This window comes from Ailuropoda melanoleuca, chromosome 1 (genome assembly GCF_002007445.2).
Source record: "Ailuropoda melanoleuca isolate Jingjing chromosome 1, ASM200744v2, whole genome shotgun sequence".
NCBI lineage: Eukaryota > Metazoa > Chordata > Mammalia > Carnivora > Ursidae > Ailuropoda > Ailuropoda melanoleuca.
In genome coordinates, this window is record NC_048218.1 from 70,287,140 (window position 1) to 70,313,881 (window position 26,742).

At 32.3% G+C, this 26,742-nt stretch overlaps 1 protein-coding gene and 1 non-coding gene across 10 annotated transcripts in view; both read left to right on the forward strand.

Annotated features, from left to right (window-relative positions):
- ACAP2 (ArfGAP with coiled-coil, ankyrin repeat and PH domains 2) overlaps positions 1-26,742 on the forward strand; it is a 139,010-nt gene that overhangs the window by 85,501 nt on the left and 26,767 nt on the right. For 4 of the 9 annotated variants that reach the window (XM_034660760.1, XM_034660748.1, XM_034660734.1 and 1 more), the window contains 9 exons: positions 1,137-1,181; positions 4,095-4,190; positions 8,835-8,909; positions 10,606-10,617; positions 14,287-14,399; positions 18,802-18,822; positions 22,017-22,068; positions 23,780-23,880; positions 24,458-24,563. In XM_034660760.1, the coding sequence (XP_034516651.1) occupies positions 1,137-1,181; positions 4,095-4,190; positions 8,835-8,909; positions 10,606-10,617; positions 14,287-14,399; positions 18,802-18,822; positions 22,017-22,068; positions 23,780-23,880; positions 24,458-24,563 (621 nt within the window). The remainder of the gene's footprint in view (positions 1-1,136; positions 1,182-4,094; positions 4,191-8,834; positions 8,910-10,605; positions 10,618-14,286; positions 14,400-18,801; positions 18,823-22,016; positions 22,069-23,779; positions 23,881-24,457; positions 24,564-26,742) is intronic. The other 5 variants (XM_034660737.1, XM_034660771.1, XM_011227727.3 and 2 more) reach the window with 3 other exon arrangements.
- LOC117795577 lies at positions 9,779-9,938 on the forward strand. Its single transcript, XR_004619648.1, has one exon. It is a non-coding gene; the product is annotated as a U1 spliceosomal RNA (small nuclear RNA).

The following is a 26,742-nucleotide window of genomic DNA, read 5'->3' on the forward strand; positions in this document are numbered from 1 at the left end:
AAAAAGTGAATGATTCTTTTTTTGTATAAACATTTAATTTCATTAACCTGATATATAATAGACAAAAAATTTGTTAAGAATTTCTAGAGTTAGGAGAGATACCACAAAGGCAACTTTCATAATTTACTGATCTTTTAGTAAGTTTAGTCTAATTGAAATATTATTTAAGGTCTATTAATTTAGTTAACAAATATTTATTGAGTCCTCACTATGTTCCATTTGGGGAATACAGCTGGGAATAAGGCAAGACCTCTATCTTATGGAGCTCACACTCTAACCAGGGAAAAGACATAAGTAAATAAGAAAATATAAGGTAGTTATGAATGCTATGAAGGAAATAAATAGGATTGTTGTACTAGAGAGTACATAGGGCCTACTTAGACTTTTTGAGGAGATAGTATTTCAGCTGGGACCTGATTGATAACAGTTAGCCTTATGCCTGTCTGGGCAGACAATTATGACATGAAGACAGAAAAACTAGTTTGAAAGTGTTGAGGTGGGAGTAGTTTGGGATTGTCGTTGGAGCACAGACGGGAAAGTAGTAGAAAACTAGGTGTGGAGAGGTGATTATCACAAAGGGCTCTGCAGGCTACAGGAGGAAGTTGGAAGGTTTTAGGTTGGATGTAGCATAATCTTATTTATATTTTGAAAAGATCACTCTGCTGTGTGGGAAATGGATTGTAGAGAGTCGAGAGTATAGAGACACTAGTTCGTAGGCTGTTGCAACAGTCTAGGAAATATAAGATGATGGTTGGTAGTAGTGGTAAAAGTGATGAGAATTTGCATTAAGGATATATGTTGAAGGGTCTAGATGAGCAATTAGATAAGGAGGATGGGGAAAAGATGGAATTTTAAGAAATTCAAGTGTCTATCAAAGTGATCGTTATGTCACTACATACTTAATGACTTATGCATGGCCAGTTTTTGAGTTGAAAATAGAGGACAGTTTCATTGGTATGTTTGTCTTAACTGTTTTTGCAAAACGTGGGTCAAAGGGTGAAAAACTTGAACTTTGATTTTATTTACTTTTCTGGAAAAGTATCAAACTATCAGAATAAGCAAATTTTACAATATTGCATTGTAGATTAGTTTTTAAATAAATTCATGGGTGATTAACCAAGTGTGTTTTCCCTCAGATTAATGTCCTTCAATCAAAAAGGAGATCAGAAATCCTAAAATCAGTAAGATATTTATTGAAATGATGTTTTCAACATTTTAATATGATTTAAGTGTACATATATAAGCGTTTAAAGCAGCATCATATGTGTGTATATGTATGTGTGTGTATTATATGTGAATGTATTTATTCCAGGTTCAGAATTAATTTTACAGATCTTTTCATGGTCCTCCTATGTCACTAAACCACTTTTTTGTCTCCTTTGTGTTATGGTTATGTGTATCTCCTCTGTTAACACACTGTGAGCTCCTTAATATTGACATTTAAATATTTGAGATTGAGGGCATGCATAAATAGTATCACTTAGAGAATTTTTCCTTCGGGTTATTGATGGTTTTATCAGTCTTGTGGTTTGTTCTTTAGAGTGCTGTTTGAAAAAAATGGGATGAAATTTGAGGATGTTCTTCCCTGAGCTTCTATGCCCATTTTTTTTTTTGACCATTTTTTTTAAATCTTAAAGTTAACGAGGATGTGGACAGGGGATGGTAATGGTATGGCGTTGCACTCTTTCATATTTCGAGAACCTTAGAAATAATTTTTCCTCTCTGTTCACTGTTTTGTTTTTTTCCCTGAAAGGGTATGCATAAATTGCTTTTGATTCTTGTCCCCCCTAGCTTTTCCCTAAATTCTGTATTTATGTTATTTCTTATCAAGCAAGTACATAGTACTTGCTCTTTTCCTCCACTTCCTTTTCTAGATTGAGAGTAATGTATGTTAATTATAGAAAATTGGAAAGTAAAATGTATGAAGAAAAAAATTTCTTATAAATCTTACTACCAAGGGAGAACTGTTAATATCTTGGCATATATCTTCATCTTTTTCCCTCTCTTTCTGTGTGCATGTATGTATGTGAATGTGTATATGTGTGTTTTAAAATTGGATTTAATTTTTTTAAACAAAATAGGAATCATTGCTACATATGTTTTATAACTTTGTTCTTTTGATAGTAACTACAAAATCATCACATGTCATTAAATATTTTTTATTTAATGATAACTTTCCTGGCCATATAAAATTCTACCATGTGAATATACTAGGGGTAGGCAACCTTTTTTTGTGAAGGGCCAGGTAGTGAATATGTTAGGCTTTATGGGCTATGTAGTCTGTGTTGTAATTACGTAACTGTGATGTTGTAATGAGAAAGCAGCCATAGACAATATGCATGACTGTGTGTTAATAAGAATTTTTCTTATGGACATGGAAATTTTTTCTTATGGACATGGAAATTTGAATTTCATACAGTTTCACGTGTCATGAATTTCATGTTTTCTTTTCATTTCATGTTTTCTTTCAACCATTTAAAAATATAAAAACCACTGTTAGCTCATAGGCCATCCAAAAATAGATGATAGGGCTGGATATAGTTTGTAGGTCAATTGAACATGCCATAAATTAGTTTTATCCATTAATGGATTTTTAAGTAATTTCCATGTTTTTTGACATTAAAGAATATCATTCTAGTGATCATTCTAATAAATCATATGATTATTTCCTTAGGATAGATTAAGACAATAGATTACTTAGTCAAAGGGTTTAAGCATTTATTAAAACTTTAAAAAAATAATGGTACATTTTAAAAGTTATGCAACATTTCCACTGGTAGTATGTGAAAGTGAACTATATTAGCAACACTGGGTATTAATTTCTCCCACTTTACTTATAATTTGGTAGATAGAAAATGTCATGTCATTGTTCAGTTTTGCATTTCTTTAATACAAATTAGTTTGTATTAAATATGCATGAGTTTGAATTTTTTTCTGTATATTTTTTGGCCTCTGTGTTCCCTGTTTTTTGGTTAGTCATCTTTTTCATACTGATTTGTAACATCTTTTATATTTTAAGACTATTAATCCTTTGTCATGTGTGTCTTCCTAGTTAATCATTTATCTTTTAATATGTTTATTATGTGTTTTGATGTGTAGACATGTTTTACATTTTTATGTAGTAGCTATTAATCTTTCACCCTCTTTTTATATAATTGTGTTTTATTACATTCATAAAGTTGCACAACTACTGTTAATCTAATTCCAGAATAATCTTTTATTGAGCTTTGTCCTTTTCTGTTTGTGTTTTAATTGGTTTTTCTCTTCAAAAAAATGTCTTTTGAAGCACTCTTGAATATTAAGGATCTATTTTAAATTTCAGAAAATTCAACAGATGCCTCGTCTTGCTAAAAATAAACATGGATATTTGGAGGATTCTTTCACTATTATGATTGAATTAAATTCCTTCCCATGTAAAAACGAAAAATAAGAGTGATTTTTCTCTCATGAATAGGTAAAATGTAGGAAAACCTGGAAAAAGTCTTAATCTATTAGCAACGGTTTTGGATATTGGGAACGAATATACACAAACCTCCATATTGGCAAAGTCTGTTGACTCATTTTATTTCAGTATCTTGAGAAAGAAAATAAACATTCCTCTACTTTGGGCTGTGCTTAGTGATCCTAGTCAGTTATAAAGTGTGATTGTTTTATTTTGAGAGCTTTATATTTCCCCTTCTAATTTTCTAATGTTTTATTTGCAATTTAAGTTTTGCCAGCGAGTTTGGTTCAAAGGCATATAGGTATTTTATAATGTACCTGGGAAGATGGTGAAAGTATTGAAAACTTGATTCTTTCAATTATTACCATATGAATTTTGATTATCTGGAGATAGTCTAAACAACTAAAATTTGGGGCATTTTAAAAATTTTAAACCACTTGGAGATTTCTTTTAAATATAATTTATTCTCGCTTCACAAATATTTCTGAAATACTCTTTTAAGAAAAATGATTCAGTTTTAATTTTAAATAGTTTTGATATCTTGGGCTCTTATCTAATTTTTAAACATTAGATAAGATTAAGATTTTTAAAAATTTCAGAATATTTATCTAAGAATTGGTTTTAAAATGCTGAACTTTTTTTCTCTTATTAGATGTTATCTTTTATGTATGCCCATTTGGCCTTCTTCCATCAAGGGTATGATCTATTTAGTGAACTTGGGCCCTACATGAAGGATCTTGGTGCACAGGTAATGTTGTACTGTATTGCTTGATTCTGTGTTATACATTGATACCTGTATTTTTTTCATTGAGATGTGACTGACATATAATACTGCATTAATATAGGTGTATAAAATAATTTGAGATATATGTGTGTATTAATACACACACACACACATACATTTATAGTCAAATGACTACCTCAAAAGTGTAGTAAACATCTATTACAGTATTTTTTCTTGTCTTCAGAACTTTTAAGATCTACTTACTGTTTAGTAACTTTCAAATATATGATATGGTAGTGTTAACTTAGTCACCATGCTATACATTACATTCCCAGGACTTATTTATTTTATAACTGGAAATTTGTACCTTGTGACCCCCTTGACCCATTTTGTCCACTCATACCCCACCTCTGGCAAATTCCAGTCTGTTCTCTGTATCTATGAGTTTGTTTTGTTTTGTTTTGTTTTGTTTTAGATTCCACATATAAGTGAAATCATACGGTATTTGTCTTTCTCTCCTTGACTTATTTCACTTAGTATAATGCCTTCAAGGTCCATCTATGTTGTTGCAAATGGCAAGATTTCCATTTTTTTAAAAAATAGCTGAATAGTAGTCCCTTGTGTATATATTCACCACATTTTCTTATCTATTCAATATCTACTGACGACGCTTAGGTGGTTTCTGTATCTTGGCTGTTGTAAATAATGCTGCAGTGAACATGGTGATGTAGATATCTTTTCAAATTAGTGTCTTTGTTTATGTTGAACATATGTAGAAGGGGCATTGCTGGAACATATGGTAGTTCTGTTTTTAATTTTTTGAGGGGCCTCCATAATGTCTTCCATAGTGGATGTGCCAATTTATATTCCCACCACTAGTGCACTTTCTCCACGTCCTCACCAACACTCGTAATTTCTTGTCTTTTTGATGACAGCCATTTTGACAGGTATGAGGTGATATCTCATTGTGGTTTTGATTTGCATTTTTCTGATGGTTAGTGATGTTGAGCACCTTTTCATTTACGTTTTGACCATCTATCTGTCGTCTTTGGAGAAATGTCTCTTCAGATCCTCTGCTCATTTTAAAAACAAAGTGTTTGGTTTTTCTTGCTAGTGAGTTGTATGAGTTCTTTATATATCTTGGACATTTATATCTGATACATGATTTGCATATATTTTCTGCTATTTGGTAGGTTGCCTTTTCATCTTGTTGATCATTTCCTTTACAGAAGCATTTTAGTTTGATTTAGTCCCACTTGTTTATTTTTGCTTTTACTTTTAAAGAAGTTTAGCATATTGGAAAAAAAAGAAATTTAGCATATTGGGAAATGTGACATTTCATTTATTTAATGAAGAAGTTTGATGCTGCAGAAGATTTATGTATGGGTTAAATGTGTAACCAAAAAGAAGATTGAAGTTAAAAATACGTTATAGACAGTATTATGAGGATGTTGAAAGGAAAACTTAAAAAACAAAGTGTCTGTTTTACAGTATACATAGCTGAATTTATTTTTTCATTTCTTACATTTGGATAATTGAAAAATCCTCTTTTTTTCATTTGAGTTACACTCTTTTTTTATTTTCCAAAAAATGTATATTTTGCTATTTTGAATAATAAAATTTTAGAATCTTAAGATTATGGAAATCTTGGGAACTTTTTAAATTTTATACATATATGCACATGCATGAATTATACATATATCACAGTATTATATAGAAATTTTATTATATTCAAATTATTTTTGATAATTGAGCAAAACTTTGTATTAGATTTGTTTTGGGACATTCTTTTTTGTTGATTGGTGAGCTTTCTGAATTTAATAGTATCAATTTTTAGGTGATTTTTTTTCCCCATATAGGTTCATATTACCTTTTGAGGACAGGGGATTAAGGATGAAAAATAGAGTTTAGGGAAATGAGGAAAAAGGTAAGAGTGTAATGAGAATTGCGTTCATTGACCAAAAGTAAATATGGTGCATACGTGTGTGTGTGTGTGTGTTGGGATGATGTGCAGGGCATATGCCATGAGTTGCAGAGATACTGTTCCCTGGCTCTGTAGAACTTAACCTATTGGAGGAAAGCAACAAGTCACCAGACTATTACTGTCTGTGCTCAGTGTCCCGTCTGGGTATATAAATTGAGAACTCCCTCGTTTCCATACGACAGATAGAAACCTTAAAACAGTAGTAGCTTCAACAAGATGGAATTTTATTTCCCTGTGTAAAGTCAGAGGCCCGGTTTGGTGGTCATTTGGTTTGCAGGGATGCAGGCTTATTATACTTTTTTATTTTACCTCATGGTTCAAAATGGCTGATCAAGCTTTAGTCACCATACCCACATTCTAGCTAACAGGAAAGAGGAAAGGAGAAAGAAAGATGCATTCTCTTTATGGATGTCTCCTGGAAATTGTAGAGTCACTTCTGTGTACATCCCAGTGTCACACTGGCTGCAAGGAAAGCTGGGAGATAAAAACTTGCCAGATGATCACGTGACCTACTAGAATTTGGGGGTTGTTTTGTTAAGAAAGAAAAAGAGAATGGATATTGGGGGATAGCTGGCTGTCTCTACCACATAGCAAAGGATCAAAGAGTTATAGGAACATACAGATAGAACCCGTAACCCAGACTTGGGAGGAAGGCAAGACCTTCCTAGGCTCTAGGCACTCCCCACATTCTGTCAAGCATTATGTTGCACCCTCATCTTACATTAAATATAATTTGTAAACAAATGAGTTGGATTGCAGTTGAGTAGTTTAAATAATTGTATACTTCAGACATTTATTAATTTTGGTTTGCAGTTTTCCCCTCTCATTTCTCGCATAACTTTTCAGGTCCTTGAAAAGCATCTAAGCTCTGGTGCCTAGTGGGAAATATAGCCTGGTTGGAGGTGGCCAGTTTGGATATTCTTTCAATAATTCAGTTATGAGATAACTGGATTTGGAACTAGGAACATGGCAGTAGGGATAGAAACAATTAGACTTGAGGGATATTTAAAATATAGCCAATTTGAAGGTAGAGGGACATGATGAGTTGAGGTTTTAATGTGTTAAATTTTGATGATAAGACATCTAAGTGGGTGTATCTGGAGCTCACACAAAAAAAGAAAAAGACTAGGTTAAAGGAGTCAGTAACATAATTGCTAATTGTAACCACGAGAGGGGTGAATTGACCCAAGGAGAGTTAATAGGTATCCCAAAATCATTTTTGTGTTTCGAAAGCTGTTTTTGAAAAATATGAGCACTGGAACAGTATGCTTAAAGATTTTGATTTTGTAAGTTAAGGTCAAGGGCCACTAGTATAGAGTAAAAAAAAAATCTGGCTTCAGACAGGGCCCTAAGAATGACGTATTTTCAAGAGATGGTTAGGTATGAGGATCTCCATTAAAATATAGATGAGAGAAGAGGTGGAAAACTGGGAGGTGGTGGTGGTAGCACAGGCCAAGGAAAGAGTGTCTCAAAAAGGAGAGGGTAGTTATCAGTACAAATATTAGAAAGAAGGTCCAGTAAACCTAGGACTGAGAACGACCTATTGGGTTTAGCAGCAAGAAGATTATTTGTTACCTTTGTGAGAGTAGAGGGTCTGAGTGGCAGAAGCTAAACCACAATGGGTAGATGAATATGAAATAGACAAGAACAGGAAAGTGAATAAAGGACCAAATGGTTTTTTTACAAAGGCTTTTTAAAATTTTGTTTTGTAAAGGATGGCAATGAAAACATTTGTTCATTTAATATTTTATCTTTCTCCTTATTCCTATTGATGTTTACATTTTTATTTTTTTCATTTATCCCGCATTAATCAGTTAGAGGTGTGGAGGTTCAAAGATGAAATGACATACATCACAGTCTAGAAGAGTAGACTTACATAATTTATAACCCAATTATTTGTTATTTCAGCAAAGAGTAGTTCAAGAAGCCAGGGCATTTGTCATAATACTGGAAAATCATCTTTTCTGATGGAAAGAACAAGAAAGAAATGAGATTTATGATTTCATAAGTTTTTTGAGCTTTTAAAAGAGAACCTTAAACAATGGCAACTTTATACCCTGGCCTTATGAATGATTACTATTTTATTATTACTTTTTAAAAATTTTTATTATTTAGTTGTCTCTCTTACCTGGTGAGTTGTTGTTTTTGTTTTTGTTTGTTTTTTGCCTCTTAGATTTGATTATAACGTTAAGAAGCCAACTTGAAAACATGAAGCATTTTGAGTGATTGGAAGTGTCTGTTCTGTTGAACTTACGAGAGCTGGCCCCACACTAGTGTAGCTGCTACTTTTTACTTTTAGGGGAAAAAGTCACCAGGGTATCTTCTTTCTGTCTGATTCTGACTACTGGAATTGCAGGAGTCAACAGGCAACTTAAGTTAGAGTTCTCTTCCTTATTCCAGGAGTTCATTTTATCACTGTTGTGCCCTTGACAAGGCCTCCTGTCGTGTTTGCTTGGCACCACAGCTGTTCTTAGAAATGTTTTTCCTGGAGGCGTTATAGACCTTCTTAAAAAGGATTTGATACTAGCCAACAAAGAGCTTCCATTTTAAAGTTGTAGCCAAAATGCCTTTTTAAGTAAACTTAAATTGGCTGACTTATTGAGACTATGCTTTTAAAAAATGATTATACCTTTTTTTCTTTAATTTTTAAGTCTGTCTAATTTTCTCCCTTTCCCCCTTTTTAGCTGGATCGACTGGTTGTGGATGCAGCAAAGGAGAAAAGAGAGATGGAGCAAAAACATTCCACCATTCAACAAAAGGTACTTGACAAGAAAAGTTAAGAGAGAATAAGTCCCATTTTATCCAATTGTTCGGTTATTGGTTTCAGCAAGATGCCATTGTGTTGGAACAAATCCTTTAAGTTGCTGTAGTAATTGAATTGGGTAAATTCCTCCTTTTTTGTGAAAAGTAAAGTATTTTTTAGATGATCAGGCAGTATTTGAAAGCCACGTTTTTGAACCACTTTGCAAAAACATCAATTTCAAAGGATCTTTTTTCTTTAAAGATTATTTATTCATTTATTTGAGAGAGAGCATGAGCAGGGGGAGAGAGAGAAGCAGACTCCCTGCTGAGCAGGGCTCCATCCTAGGACTCAGAGATCATGACCTGAGCTGAAGGTAGACACTTAACCAATTGAGCCACCAAGTGCCTCAATCTCATAGGATCTTAACTAATTACAAAATGGCCCTTAGAATTTAAACTGCTATTTATCGTTTCAGTTAGGATATCACCAATCCCTGTAAAGCATGTGAGTGAGAGGAGGTAGTGTGTGGTGTGGGGGGTAAGTAGGGGGTGGTAGAGAACATCTTTGCATCAATGTGTGTGTTTGGTATTGTGGACTTAACACCTATAGTTACTAACTAAGGCAGCCCTTGCTCTCTGTACATTTCTTGTTAATTTGCCTAAGCTTAGCTAAATTATTTGAAAAATATATTTTTAAAATGAAAATTTAAATATGACACATTTTAATTTTTGTATGTAGAGAGCTTTGAATACAAGTAACTTGGAACTCAACCTAACAATATTTTGTCTTACATAGTCAGTGATATTTTTGTGTGGTAATCTGCAAATAAAAGGAGAGAATTGGAGGTTGAATCTAATAATACAAGTATGTGACAAGAGGCCTTCTGTACTTACCTGGCAGGGGAGATACGATCACAAAAGTGGTTTTCCCAGGGTGAGGCTTATCCATTGACTCCAAATGTGCTGACCCTTGGAATTTCCCCAGATGTGGGAAACTTGACTGCATGATTTGTGGTGGTGGGGGCCCTTATTCGTGTGCTCCCCTAAAAAAAAAAAAAAAAGATGCCTTTTAGCATTGCTTTAAGAAATCTGTTCCTGTGGTATTGACCAGTCAGATCAACTTTTGTTATGGTTTATTTAGAATTTAAAATACCGGTGAACTAGATCTGGCATAAAAGATCTCAGTAGAAAAAAATTAAAGTGAAGTCAGTAATACAAGTAAGGAAAATTTTATTGGTGATGGGTTATTAATATTCAAAGAGAAACATTATTTATAAAGGTAAAGATTTTCTACCAGATCATCTTTAACTTAGTTACTTCCAGTTATAGCTAGGTAAGACTAACTCCCTGTTTTGTTTTGTTTAAAGTTAGATTCACTTTTGGTTGGGTAACTTGTATTAATGACATTACCATGGAGAGATTGTTAAAAATTGGGACCAGTCATTTCTAATTAAAATGAGAGATCATGATATTTGTAGAAACTTGGTGACTATTTGCTTAAATTGAATTATTAAATGAATGTTATGTATCTTTTAATATCATTCCCTGTTGTATACACAGTTCAGTGTTGTCCTGAAGGTCCAAAAGTAGTAGATTATTAAATCTAAGATTAATTTACTTGGTTTTAAATAATAGTCAGTTACTGCTGTACTTTAAAGAAAGTAATGCTTTTTTTGCTTTTTTTTTTTTTTTGCCCTTAAATGCTGACACAAGGCTGCATTACAGGTAAAAAAAGAAAAAAAAAAACGATTCAGTCACCTAAATATTAAGGGAAAGTGTGTCTAATGCACCTAATGTAATTATTTACATTTTTCAAGAATTGAAATTGATCAATTAAAGAAAAAATGATACTATGCACATTCATGTACATGCCTTTTGGATATGTGTACATATTCCTGATAGATTTATACCTAGGAGTAAAACTGCTGGTTCAGAGGGTATATGTATGTTCAGTGTTAGTAGATAATGCTAAATTACTTTTCAGAATGATATTACCATTCCTGATGGGTAGCACTGTGTGTAAGTTCTCAGTGCTCTTTGCCACCCCGCAGTATTGTTAGAGTTTTTAATTTTTGCTGATTTTGGTGGCATCTCATTGTGGTTTTAATTTATGCTTTAGTTACTAATGAACTCAGGTACCTTCCCCTGTGTCTATTAGTCATTTGGATAATTCTGCTTGTGAAATGTCTGTTAGTTTTTCTTCCATTTTTCCATCAGGTTGCCTAACTGTTCATTAGATTCTTCATATCATCTGCATATAAGCCTTTTTGGGGGGATATATGTGTTTTTAATTTTCACATAGTTTTTTTTTTAATGTCTTTTATGTTTGATACTGTTTGTGTCTTGTTTAATAAGTCCTTCTTCCCAAGATTATGAAGCTGTATCTCCTGTATAATCTTCTAAGCGTTTATAGATTTGCCTTTTATGTTTAGACCTTAAATCCATCTGTAATTGGGTGATTGTGTATGGTGTGAGGTAGAGATCCAGTTTTTTTGTATTCTTATACTGTATCTAGATGATCCAGAATCAGTTACTAAAAAAATGTGTTCTTTCCCTACTACTCTGTTATATCCTCTGATTTACATCAGTGCTTGCATACATGTGAAGTCTGTTTCAGGCTTTCAGTTCTTTTCATTTGGTCTTTTTGTCTTAATTGTGCCAATACTATGCTGCTTTAATTATTTTAGCTTTATAGTATATCTTGATATCTGACAAATCAAAGCCTCTTACGTTCTCTGCTTCAAAAGTGAATTGCCTAAATTTTGCATTCTTATATAAATTTCAGGAGTAGCTTTTGGGATTTTGATTGATTTCATTGGATCTATGAATCAGTATGGGGAAGAATTGATATCTTTATTTTACAATGTCTTCTAATCTATGAGCTTGAAATATTTAAGTTTTTAAAAACTTTAATGTCCTTTATAAGCTTGATATTTTCTTCTACATCTTTTGTTAAATTTATTTCTTGATACTTAATATTGCAAATGTTATTGTAACTATTGGCTTTTAAAATTTTCTTTTCTCACTGTTTACTTTTATTACATATTAGAATAAAATTGATTTTTCTGTATTGACTTTGAAGCCGGTTTTCTTGTTAAGTTCTCTTTAATGCTAATTTACCTCTGGACTCTTTTGGATATTATTTGTACAAAGTCATATCCTCTTCAAATAATAGTAGTTTCTTACTTTCCGATTCTTTTCTTTCTTCTTGTTTATTTTGTAGGCTAGGACCTCTAACATAATATTGAAGTAATAATGGTCCTTCTGGTCTTGATTGCAATTTCAGAAGGGAAAACTTCTGTTAAATTCTTTATTGGCCAATCTTAGTCTTGCCTTCTCTTCCCTGGGCCTCACACCAAAGCTTCAAATTCTGATGAGGCAAATTCCCTTCAGGTGAAATCTGGCTTCCTTGATCTGCTTACCTCTTCAAGCCTCCTACTTGCACTTAATCTTTTGCCTTTGAGTATTCCTTCCTAATTTGTCGGCTCATCAATATATTTAAATTATATATTTTATACAGTGTTATTACTTTCATTATAAAATCCTATAATCTGTCACATTTTAAGTACTGTATAATATTAATTGATATTAATAGTAAATAAGTTGAAGACATCTCAGGAAATGCAGTTGAAAATTAGAAAAATACTTACAATGCACTGTACTTCAAGGAGGTTATATTTAAATGCTTTAAGTAGCATCAGGGTCATTAAAAAACTGCCAGCGTATAAATGAAACCTTTAGAATTTTGCCAAACTCAATTATATCAATTGCTGACATAATCCTGTGTGCATAATTAAATAAATTACAGCCTCAGATAAATTTCAAATGAGGAGGAGAAAAAGCAGGAGAAAGTATAACAATTTGTTTATAAATTCTATTTCATTTGATTATTTTGGATTAGCATGTTTTTTATGGTTAAATTTTAAGAGATGTCAACAGAGTTTTTGTTTTTAATAAATTGTTTTTCTGAATTTAGTCTGTTTCCATTTACCATCTTTGTAGACTCTTAGATTTGGAAGGCCCCTAGGTGATTCTTACTCTGCCTCCCCTTTAGGGGAGGACACTCACATCCCAGCATTCTTGGCAGATGGTCATGTAGCTTCTGCCAAAATCTTTCTCAAGACAGAGTTTGTTATTCCCTAAAAGGATAATATTCTAACTTTGATTATTGATCCAGAAGTAATTTTGAAAGTTCTGAGACTGATTTTTAGAATTTTAAAATTGGGGATAGCAGCAGTCTAGCAGTTTTGTAAAAAATTACTTTGTAAGTTCATCAAGAAATACTTTATATTTTATTTTTTTATTTTAATTTTTAAAAAAGATTTTATTTGAAAGAGAGAGAGAGTGAAAGAGAGTACGAGTTGGGGGGAGGCCCAGAGGGAGAGGGAGAATCAGAAGCAGACTCCTGCTGAGCAGGGAGTCCAATGTGGGGCTCCATCCCAGGACACTGGGATCATGACCTGAGCTGAAGGCAGATGCTTAACCAACTGAATCACCCAGGTGCTGCAGGATTTTTCACTTTTAAATGATCTCAACACCCAATGTGGGGCTCGAACTCACTAACCTGAGATCAAGAGTTGCATGCTGTACCCACTGAGTCAGCCAGGCGCCCCATCAGGAAGTATTTAAAATACAAGATTACTGATTTCAAAACTTCATGAATCCTTGGAAGCAAACTGTAAGTTTGATTTGAATTCATGCGAAGACTAGAATGACTAGAATGATAGAAGAAGATTATGGGGGATTCCATAATCCTTACAAAAAAGTGAGCTCTGCGTGCCCACTTCAAACTGTGGTTCTTCTTTGCAAAACAAAATTTTATTTTAGGAAAAAAAATGCCGTTATTCTATTTCTGAACTTCCCAATAGTGGAGCTATTGCTTCCATCAGATTAAAAACTACCATAATAGTAATATACTTAGAGAATAGTGGTAGATTTAAGTAATCCCAATTTAAATATATCTATATTCCTTTTTAAAAAATTGTTAGCATACACATCACAGTACAATATTAGGATAAAATGAAAACATTTTAAACATAACATGCATAGTATTTAGTTGTTCCTTTTGTCTATTTGTATACATACTATTTTGTGCCTTTGATCACTGTGTATATAATTTATATTGTTTTCTCTTTCAGAGTATATTCTAGATAATCATCTGTGTTTTAATATTGTCATTATGATAATTACTGTATAACAGGCCATTTAATTGAAATACCTTAATATGTTGAAGCATTCTTCTATTATTCAACATTTAGGTCTCCCCTTTTCTTATGAATAGTGTTAATGTAACTGTTTTAATACAAAGCTTTTCTGTGGTTTGAGCTGTTTCTCTACGATAAATTTGTTGTGTAGGGAACTTAAATCATATGAACTTTTTTTTATTTCATTTAGGATTTCTCCAGTGATGATTCTAAGTTAGAATATAATGTAGATGCTGCAAATGGCATTGTTATGGAAGGATATCTGTTCAAACGAGCCAGCAATGCCTTCAAAACTTGGAACAGGTAATATATTTCAAACACTAGTCTTGATCTTGCCACACTGTTTTCTGACCTTCCCTGTGATTTGGCAGCTCTTGCTTTCATAATTCTTTAAATTCACAGTCTATAGTAACTTTCTTGAACCCAGTCCATTGAAGATAAGTTGCCCTTCTGGGAAAGGAGATCCTAAGAAGCAAGTGAAAAATGATAGCACTAATTCTAAACTGTAAAGTTTAAAGAAAGTATAAACCAGGAAGCAAGAATTTTTTCTCCTTTGGGTTCCTTCTCTGTATGATGTTTATGTACATTTTAATTTAGTGTTTGCTAGTGAATTTTTAAGCGAGGTGATCATGTTCTTTTGATCTTTGCAATAACTTTAACCAGGACTTTTAGGAAGTGAGATTGATTTTATATGTGAAGTGTATGGCAGTTGGTGCTCCTTTATCCTACACTTGATGGCTATCATAATGTTGCTTTTTGTTGTTGTTAAACTGATTTTTATAAAATATTAATCATGTAAATGTGTTATATAAATATATAAAATATTTTATTATATTTTCCTATGTATTAATATAATAAAGTGAAATAATTTCAGACATTAAATCATAAAAAAAAAAAGATTGTGTTGACTCAGGATCATCCTTCCAAATAGTAGTGATTGTCTTTTATTCAAGGATGCCTCTGTTTTTGCAAAATAGCCAAAAAAGTAGTCAGAACAATTTTGTAATAATTGAGAGTAGCATTGGGTTCTGGGGAATTAATTTACATTTTTGGTTGAATGTGTATGTTTTATTTGCTCTTGAACAGGACATGAATTCACTTAAAGATAGAGAAGATTGTTTTCTTTTTTTAAAAAAATGGACATTAGCAAAATAAATAGAATTTTCTTGGTAAATTAAATTTAGTATACATTTTTATTAATTTAAATGGAAAGTATTATGCTTGAGTATTTAATGTATTAAAATGGATTCCTAGTGCACTAATTTTGATTTCTTGGTGATGAGGTTATTTGGAGAAAGCATTCCTTGGTATTTTCAAATGTCAGTGATTTATTGAGCATTTTCCTAGCATTTGATATTGCCAGATATTTAAATCTGTGAGGTGTTTTTTATTTGAAATAATTTTTCTTTACCTGAGGATGAATATAAACTGGAAAGTGATTATATTTGATATTAAGCTTCTTTGAATTATGTAGAACTTCTAAAATAATGTATGAATACAGAAGGACCAACCAACGTGGTCTGGGTAGAAATAGTGTCTTTAACTATTGTTAAAGACTATTGTAAAGTGAAAATGAAAAATTAAAATTCTGTTTTCTAAGCTGTTTAAATAAAGACAATAATCTTTTAAGTTTTTCCTGGCAAATTTCCGTAGCCAGAATAGGAAATTAAAATTAAAAAAAATAGCGTGTCACATTTTTATAATAAATAAAGATTTCTCAACCAGTACAGTTTCATGGGGTAATGTTAGAATTGAATTTTAACCTTCAGATTTCAAAACAACCTACTTAAAGTTTAACACAGTGAAAATACAATAAATCCATAGAAACTATACCATTATGTTAAGAAGAAGTGAAATGATCTTCCATGGACTACTCCAATGAGAAATGATCTCAGACTTCAAAACGAAGCACAGTAAGTGTTAGTGGAAAATTGCATTGCCATTTAGGGCAATAGGAGAAAATAAATTCTGATTTAAGCATGGACCTTTCATTTTTTATTATTTGTTTCATGAATTCTATTGATTGGCATAGATAATAAAATGTAACTAAAAGCAAGTAGGGAGTAATGATTGAATTCTCAGTTATAGACATGTTACCTTCCTTTTTTTTTTTTTTTTTAAAGATTTTATTTATTTGTTTGACACAGGGAGAGAGAGAGAGAGAGAGAGGGATCGAGTTCACACAAGCAGGGGGTGAAACAAAGGGAGAGCAAGAAGCAGGCTCTCTGCTGAGCAGGGAGCCCGATGTGGGGCTCGATCCCAGGACCCTGGGATTGTGACCTGAGCTGAAGACAGACGCGTAACTGACTGAGCCACCCAGGCACCCCTGTTACTTTCCATTTGTAAAGTGGAAAAGACAATGCCTTTGGAAATGAGACTGCTTTTTAAAGGAGATGCCATCTAATTGTAGTGGGATGACAGTTATTGATTAGAATCATGGATCCTATTTCAACACCCTAATTTTTAGTAAAAGAAATGAAGGTGCAGAGAGATGTTGCTCTTTGGAGGTCACACAGCTGGTCTGTGACAAGACCAAGGCCTAAAACCTGTCATTTTTTTTTTTTTAACTTGCTATGGAAATTCCATATAAATTTGTGTTTTGATACAACATAATATGTCAAATATTTTAAAAATAGCTTAAGAACTATTAAACTTCCTAGTCTATTTACATTATTAGGAAAATTACGGATAGCAGATTATTTCATTTTCATATGCCTTTAAAAGAGTGTTTTCATGAAAATACCAGTAAAAAGCAGGGTTCTAAGGAATATAGCATATAAATATTTTCACAGAAAACAAAAGTCAAAACCTTATACAAAAGTTTTAGATATTTTCTAGGTTATGGGTCAGTGACAGTGAAAGGGAGATGAAAAATTTATTAGATGTTATTTAGAATTTTTTTCTGCTTTTCAATTTAAAAATTTGGAATGTATCTTAAATTTCTTATACGAAGTTTATACAATCTAATCTTGGGAAATAATTGCAGATACCTTCCCTTTACCTGTATATGACTGTAGAGTCTGCCCTCCTTCTCTAATTAGTTCTCTATCCAGCTCGATTTCATATATTCGATTAGACTTCAAATAACAGACTATGTTTGTGATATTTGTATCTCAATTTTAAAAATCTGGGATTCCAGCTTTTCAAGCATAAAGATTTTTCTGCCTACTGTTCAAGTATCTTCTTTAGACTGTCCGTAGATTAGTTTTAGGGAACACTTTTTCTTGTAGTCGCTATAAGTTACCAATCATATGATGACAAATTTGCCATTATCTATAGTTTTATGGAATAGTGGCATGTAATATTTTCAAAGCCAACATTTATTTATTTGTTTTTATTTCAATTCCAATTAATATACAGTGTAGTATTAGTTTAAGGTGTAGAATTTAGTGATGCTACACTTACATACAACACCTGGGGCTCATGACAAGTGCCCTCCTTAATCCCCATCACACATTTAAGCCAACTTTTAAAAAAGACTTACTTCCTGAGGGAAATGTGAATTTGACTAGGAATTCCCAGGTAGTTTAAAAACCTTTCCCTGTGCTTCATAAAATCTAAGCATCATTCTCTAATTTGAAATTTAACGGAAGAGATAATACTTTGTCATTGAAAGAGTGTAAGGACTGAGACACTTTATGTCTTGTGTGAATTGTTGAATTTGTCTTTCGGTTTCAGATTTTCAGTTTGTAGTGTCTCAGGATTTTTATATGTCTATAATACATATTTTTTTCTGAAAACATGTGAGATCTACCAAAATTATCTTTCCTTATCAGGCCATTTTCTCAATGTGTCAGCTTCACCTTAGGCTCAAATCAATGCCAGATGGATTATTAGTATCTATATATCTCTTTTGCTTTTTGTGATAAATTCAGAAAAGATGAATGAACAAGGAAAATAATTAAATACTAAGATTATTAGTAATAAGCTGGTAAAATGAATAAAGAAACTGAATTATTACATGCTACGGTCAGTCTGTTGAACTAGAACATATAACTAAAAGCATTAGATGTATTATACAGTTTCATAAAGTATTATATATGCTGCTAGCACAGATATAAATTTTATTTTTATTGGCTTTTTGTTTTAAAATAAGTGTATGCATAGATTAAGGATACTCTACTTATGGGTGGCCTTTGAGTGTCTGCTGTCATTGATGAAAAGGGAGAGAGCAGGTGGGAGGTAGGTTTATTTGCCTAATAATTTATAATCTTTGAAATTCTTAATTAGTGATCCTACTTTCCATATGAAAATTTTTCATTTGTTTCAGGTTTATGAAGATATATCTATAGTGGTTATTTCCTTACTTTTTAGGAGCAACTTATTAAGATGAGAAGTACTATATTTTATAGCTATCACCATAGAGGCAGAAAAATAATAGTAGAGGTATGCCCAAGTGTGCTAAGTCCTACCAGATCTTTTTATACCATAATAATTGAAGAAAATTTTTGAATACTTCTGAAATATTAGCATTTCAGATGCCTAAGAGTTAGACTTGTGTAAATGCATACATGTATAAATTTGAGAAGAAAATGCAACAGATATTTTTGACTATTTGGTTAGGTTTGAGCTTAAGCTTGTTTCTTTAATTCTTGCTTTATTTTCATATCATGCTAGTCCTTTGCTTATTTTGCACATTTGCGTTTTCATTCTTTTACCACCTTTCCTTTATGTTTTAATCCTGCCCCATTTTTTCACATGACAGGAAAAAGCCCGATCATATCAGGTACCAAATGGCTTCCTTCCCCTCATTACTGCCTTACTCCAATTTCCTCTTTGGCACGAGAAAGCTCATAATTAACCTGCATTTCAGTTGGATTACTTGCAATGGATATAATGTCTCATGTTTTAAATTGGGAAAAAAATATACACATTTCATTTGAGGAATGGAATTATCTTTTCATTACCAATTGCCTCAGTTTGTTTTAATTGAAAATGAAAAGAACATTTGATATATTTATAGTTACCCAAAGATATACATGAGTAATATGAATGCCTTTGTATCTTTTTTTTTTTTTTAAGGAAAATAAGCCAGTAAACACTTTTCAGAATTTTAAACAGTAACTAGGAATTAACGCCTTTGGTAATAATCATATTAGTTTTATTGGAAATAAAAATTGTCAATTCCTAGAGGCTTTTTGTTTTAACATTTTGATCTTTTTTCTTGGGAAAAATTAAATTGAATTTGAAAGATAGTAGCATACGTGCTGAAGCTTTTAATTTTGTTTAATGTTTACCTTTTGGCACATACATGAATATGTGCATAAATCTATCATTTTTATAGTATTAGTGAGAAATCTTCTACAGGTTTAGAAAGTTGACTTTTATATCTTATTCTTGGTTTCAAGTGCAGTTCTAGGACTAATGATTAAACATGGTAAAAGACACTCGATTTATTTTTTTATAAATTTTTTCCTTTACCCCCCCATGTTTTGTTATCTGAAAGCTCTCATAGGTATTTAAATATCAATAATATCTAATTGTTTATGAATTTAGTATTTTGGTCTAAAATCTTTATTGAGCAATTGCACTTTGGGAAAGATATAAAGTGGTGTATTATTTTTCTTAATGAGCCAAGACATTTTGCTTTTTAAAAAACAGTCTTATATTGTGGCTTGGTGGTCAGTTTCTGAATTTTGTAGAATATAGTGTAGTTGTCAGCTCAGTGATTTCTAAAGTTTGTCTTTTTTATTATTTAATTATCTTGAAAAATTGTTTTTTAAAGTTTATTTAAGTAATCTCTACACCTAATGTGGGACTTGAATTGATGACCCCAAGATGAAGAGCCGCACTCTCCTGCTTCTCTGGCTCCCCTGAGCCAATCAGGTGCCCCATTGAATTCTCTTTTAAAGTAGCCCCAAACTGCAGGTAGCCTGAGCTTGAAATATTATCTTATTCTATACATCATAGGCTGTGAACTGTCTCATTTTTCCTTTTATTAGAAATGTTAATAATAGCTGGGCTTATCCTATTTAAATTTTAAAATTCTAGCAATTTAAAAATTATATTCCATTTTACCTGATTAAAGTTTTGATCAATGTAAATGAGTGTAGTTGGCTCTTTTTTTTTTTTTTAATGGCAGATGAGGGGAGACAGTGTCATACAATATACAGATCCTAGTAATTGAAAATTTTTTTTCTATGTAGGATACATTATGATTTTGTTCCTTAGGAAATGTTGTCAAAATTAAGATGAATTTATAGTGTCTTCCTTGAGTGTACAAAAAAATGATGATTTGAGAGAGTCACTCAGAAGCAGATAGATGGCAGGGGAACTGAGTTTCAGAAATAAATACGATCTCTAAAGTTAATAATCAAATAATCAGAGGAAATGCTCTCTGACAAAAAAAAGTTTTTATGCAATGTTTTGTTATTTTTAGAGGCTGTTATCCTAAGATGCAGCAGTTCAATAGAAATTTATTTTTTAAAGACCTCAGAAGCATGAAAAGTTTACATGGTTATATGGGTGTTTTTCTGTTGTGCGGTAAAACTATAGTTTTTCATAGAATCACTATACTATAAAACTTAAGAGTTGTTATTAGTATAGTTTACCCTACTTCATATGATTAAAAAAGAACCACTTTATTTAATATCAGAGATTGTTTCCATTGCATGTCATCCCATGTGTCAGGGCTGCACCATTTTGTTTGTTTATAGGTATTTCCTTTAACATTTCTAACTAACTACGTGTCCCAAAGCAAAGAAACCCAGAAGTTCTTCCTTTTCTAGCCTGCCTCTTGGTGATTTGCATCAGAGGCAAGTCACTTGGATTTATCTAGATGCTTATTTAACAAATCTCTTATTTTAATGGTAAAGGTGATACCTTTTTAAGTAGCAAGAAAACCTAACAGTCTGTCTAGCTTAAAAATAGAAAAGCATCTAATCATTTTCACAGCTTCAGAGAATTAACTTAATTTTTTAAAATAGATATTCTAAATATATCTAAATACATTTTCTAGTGCTTTGTATTAGTATCAATGAAAAGGTAGAATCTCTATCTGCTAATAGATTAATAACTAATATTTACAATAGAAATCATCTCACGTGAAACTAATTTTAAAATAATGACTCAAATAATTTTACCTTTCATGCTTGATGAGAATTTTTGCTTCCTTTTATGAATGGCTTTTGGCTGTGGTTTTTTTTTGTTTTTTTTGTTTTTTTGTAAATCTTTAGGTTCTTTTACTGTTTTAATAAATTAGAATTAGTAAATATGCCATACATAGCTTAGCTTTTTCTTCTAAAAAAGATTGCAATTGTTTGTCTAATAATTTATAAGAACAAGCAGAACAATATAAACAGGTGCATCATTTTTAGTAATAACTTTTATTCTGCTTAGGAGTATTTTCTATTAAAGCGAGGTCAAGTGAATTGGCGATTATCTCTTGTTTGATATCAGTTCTAAAATGATTTAATTTCCTGTTTTTCTTGACAAATCAAATGCTTGCTGAATTAGCTGCAGAAAGGTTGTAGACAAAGCACCATTTATTTCAGTGTTTTGCTGTATACAAATGGATAGTCTTTTTACAACTAAGTTTATTTCTACTTCATAATAGAAGCAATTATTTTGGGGGAAGGATTTTTAGTTACTTTTGAGTAACCTCAAAAAACTAAATTTTTACTTTGTAACAGTTATTTGGTGATAGTGTAAAGGATAACAGCTGTTGTTAGGATATAAATTTCTGACATTAAATGAATCAAAATACAGTACTTTTATTTTCCTGGTCGGTGGTTTTAAAACTTGTTCTTTACTTTCAATAGTTATCTCATTGACATCAGTCTATAAAACAAAACAAAACAATGCACTTCTCAAAGCATAATTACTATCAACTGATTTTCTAGTGCTTTCCCAAATACTTCATTTCTAACAACTGACATAAATTAATGTTTATGAAAACTTAATCTGTTTTTATTTATTTAGACGCTGGTTTTCAATACAGAACAATCAGTTGGTTTACCAGAAAAAGTTTAAGGTAGGTGTTTTTGTTAATTAAGTGAAAACCCAGTGAGTCCCCCATATCAGTTCTCTGTTCATCTTGATAAAGCACTGAAGTCTTTAAATATTCATGTATGCAAAATAATTGTTTATTAGTTTTATGTTTAGGCATGTATAAGAGGACTCAAAAGTGGAAAGTATCAGCTTTTGATCCTTAAAAGCAGAGTGATTTTGAATCCTAGTTTTGAGACAGGTGTTTCTATGTCCCAGGATTATTACTTTCATTTCTTCATTTTCTTTGACCAGCTGTGTGACAGGAACAGTACTACCATTCCATAGTACTATTTTGAGGCTGAAGGAAGGGGTGCCTTTTAGGAACCATCACCTTATGGCCAAAGGTGATAATAGGGAAATGTGAAATATGACATTAAAATATAAGCTTGAAGTATGTAAATAGAAGCCTCCAAACTTGTTAATGTTGTTTTTATAGATTTCTTTTCCTGAACCTTATTTTAAGGTAGAGGAATTTTTATTTATTGGAAAGGCATACTGAAATTACATGGCAGTTGAGAATGTTAAAAATAATTAGGGAAAAAAAAACCCTTAATTAATAATAGATGAATTGATTTTTACGTAGTTAGTCTTTGTGAATGATGTATTCAACTGTACATTTATTTTTTTTATTTTTTTTAAAAGATTTTATTTATTTGGGAGAGAGAGGCAGACAAAGATAGTGACAGAGATAGTGAGAGCGAGCAGGAGTTAGGAGGAGAGGGAGAAGCAGGCTCTCCGCTGAGCAGGGAAGCCCGATGAGGATCTGAGCCGAGCTGAAGGCAGACGCTTAACCCACTGAGCCACCCAGGTGCCCCTCAACTGTCCATTTTAAATACTCAGTTTACTCTTGAGATACACAGTCTGAAGTTTTATTTGCTTGGTTCTGTGCTAGCAGGCTTATTGTACACAAGTCCTTTGTTCAGACTCAGTTCATGGTTTCTTCTGCTCTGATAAACTTGGTTTTGAGTTTATATTTTTGTTAAGTACTAGAAAAATGATAGAAGCTTTCTCATTTTCTTAGGTATTTAAAGAAGAATATATAAGCTGCTTATTTTTTTCCAGTTACTTCAGACTTGACTATTAAAGTCTTCTTTTTTAGAGGAAAGTAGCTTTTATTGTGTGTGTGGGGGGACCAGGAGAGTAATATGAAAGAAAATGGAAGAAAATTAAAGTTAGTAGGAAACTAACATTTATTGAGCACCTATTAATTAATTACCAAGTGTTAGACTAAGCTCTTTACATATACTTCCATTTAATCCTTGTACAGCAATTTTATGAGACAGATAAAATTATGAACAGGACACAGTTATCTTTATTAGTTATATCTATATAGGACTAATCCTAAGTAAGATAAATATAAATCTTTAAAATTAGGCCATTTATTCCAAGTAATATTTTGAAGTATGTTGTTATTGGTATTGGTAGTAGTATTTAAAAACTAAGTTGATGGGGTGTCTAGGTGGCTCAGTCGTAAGCGTCTGCCTTTGGCTCAGGTCATGATCCCAGGGTCCTGGGATCGAGCCCCGCATCGGGCGCCCTGCTCAGCGGGATACCTCCTTCTCCCTCTCCCACTCCCCTTGCTTGTGTTCCCTCTCTTGCTGTCTCTCTCACTGTCAAATAAAAATCTTTAAAAAAACAAAAAACAAAAAAAAAACTAAATTGATGAACATGGGAGTTTTGTTTCCTTTTTGTAGGACAACCCCACTGTCGTAGTGGAAGATCTAAGACTCTGCACAGTGAAACACTGTGAAGACATAGAACGACGTTTCTGCTTTGAGGTAGTCTCTCCAACAAAGTAAGTGGTTCTAAAGAATGAGAGTTGCTTTTAAGTTCCTATTGTTTATTTTAAAGAACTTTTCAGAGTAGAGTAACATTTGTGTTTTACTTGTGATTATGGTAGAGAGGGTAAAAAGTGCTTTTAAAGTAAATTTTAATAATTAATGATTACAGGTATTACAGTGAGATATTTATGTAACTTCTGCCCAGTATCATTTTCTTTAAATTCCGTAAAGGTTATTTATGTGGCCATATGAAAAGTTTTTAGCTGTCTTGATGATGAACTGACATATGAGATCAATTTCTTTGATAATTATCATTTCATATTTCTACCCAAGAGAAAAAATTAATGTTATATTTGGTAAATTTAAAGTTTTTTTTTTTTTAATGTTCAGGGATTTGTGATTTTTTCTAATAGGCAATTTATTTCATTTCTATTGATTTCTTCATGAACATACTCTGTCCTAAAGATACATGAAATAAAACCTTTCAAAAGAAATTACTTTTTGTTAGAAAATTATTAAATAGAGTAAACCTTATTTTTATTTGGGGGTGGTTAACTTAGTGTCTGAGAAAACAATGTTATTTCCTTTTAGAAGTTGTATGCTTCAGGCAGATTCTGAAAAGCTGCGCCAGGCATGGATTAAGGCTGTCCAGACCAGTATTGCTACTGCTTATAGAGAGAAGGGGGATGAATCAGAGGTTAGTAAATAATATTGTAATATGATACATTGATTCTGGCAATGATACATTGCCAGAAGTTTTAATTTTATTTGCAACATTGTATGATTCTAACATTTTTTATGGATGCTGAATTTTGTAATTGAAAGAGGTTTTACTCTTAAAATCTAGATTCAATTTCTTTATTTCTCTTTACTTTATCATTTTAATATATGTTTAATTCAGTATTTGAATATATGTCCTAGATTGACATAAGGTATTCTAACATAAGTATTTTTCCCCAAATATTTTATTATTCTTATTAATAAAAATTAGTAAAAAAATAAAAGACTAGTAATTAGTAAAAATCAAAAAAGGAAAGCTCAAACTGTCTCTGGGTTGAAGTCTCCTTGGGTGAGATAAGCTGAACGTGGAGTTTTGGGTCATAGTCTGGCTTTGGCTTCCTAGTGATTTTACAGACGTTTCAGCAGGCCATTAGTAAGTTTTGAGAAATGGAACTTAACAATTCCTCTAGTAACTTCCTGAAAATGAGGCATTTGTGAGTCTGTGCATGTTTGAAAATGTCTTTATTTTATCCTCAGATTTGTTTGATGGTTTGGTTGGGTGTGGAGTTTTTAGGTTGAAATAATTATTCTTAAGAATTTTAACAGCATTGTTTCGTTTCCTTCCAGCATTGCTGTTGGAATGTTTCTTATTACTGATCTTTTTTGTATTGCTTCTCTCCAATTTTCCTGTTTTCTTTTTCTGAAATTTCTGGACTGATTTTATGATTTTCTGATTTTGTGTGTGTTTTTGCTCTACTTTCTCGGAGATTTTCTCAGTTAATCTCCAACACCTTCTGTTGAATACTTCAGTTCTGTTAGCACATATTACATTTCCAGGAGTTTTTCTCTTTTCTTTTCTTTTCTTTTCTTTTCTTTTCTTTTCTTTTCTTTTCTTTTCTTTTCTTTTCTTTTCTTTTCTTTCTTTTCTCTTTTCTTTTCTTTTCTTTCTTTTTCTTTCTTTTCTTTTCTTTCTTTTCTTTTTCTTTCTTTATGTTTATACATGTAAACCTGTTCTTTCTTCATGGATACAGTGTTAGAGCTACGGTTTTTAAACTTGGCTGCCTGTGATGATAACACAGGGATTTAAAAAAAATCCCAATACATAGGTCCCGCCCCAGAGTAATAAAATGGAGTTGGGATCCAGGCGTCAATATTTTGAAAAGCTTCCTAGGTGATTTCCATATATCAGGCAATGTTGAGAACTATTCTGTCAGAGGTTTTTCCTGGCTATCTGGTGATCTGTTCTGATTACAAGTTAAGGACTAAAAACCTCTTTGGACACTCTAAGAACATAGTTAGGACTTTGTTGACTATGAGCCTCTCTGAAGTCTGGACCATTTGTTGAGGAACAACCAGAGAGTTAGGATCTTTGGAATCTTTTCAGCTGGTATGATCTCCCAGAGAAGTCTCATCAGTCTCCTGCAGAGGGGTGAGGGGCTGCTGGAACGAGTTGCTAGGGGTCTCAGTATTCAGTGTGTATATGTTCATTTAATCTTCTGCCTTCCACTTTTCAGGTAAATCCCATCCAGAGACTTTGTTTTACTTCCTCAGAGAATAAAATAGAATTCTAAGGATCTGTGTTTATGTGTGGGAGCACTCCCAAAATGGCATGGAGTTGGGGAAGGCACCTTGGGATCTACCTGCTCCTTACACAGTCATTTGTCCCACTTTGATTCCCATTACCATGGTTAACTGATAGAAATCCTTGAGCCCTTTGAGTATCGTGTAATGTAAATTTATGAACTCAGATTTTTACTTACTACCGTCATAAGATTTGGCCTTGGTCTGCTCAGTTACTATTCATCCATCTATCTTCCAGCTTTCAAAATTTTGTTGCTGTTATTTGCTTTTCTGTTCCTCCTATTTTTGTGGGTAAATGTCAGTTTTTGTACTGAAAAAAAAAAAACAAAACAAAAAATACAAAAGCTTTCTAAAGTAGATTACAGTCATTATCTCATTTCATGCCTAATAGTAATTCTTAATATCATCTATTACCCAGTCTATATTCAGATGTTCCCAGTTCTCCTCCAAATGTTTTCTGCAACCTGTTTACAAAGTAGCATCTTATCTGTGACTGGGCATTGCATCTGGTGTTATGTCCCTCAAGTCTTTCAGTCTAGAACAAGGCCTTTTTTTCATGACAGTAACTTACTGAA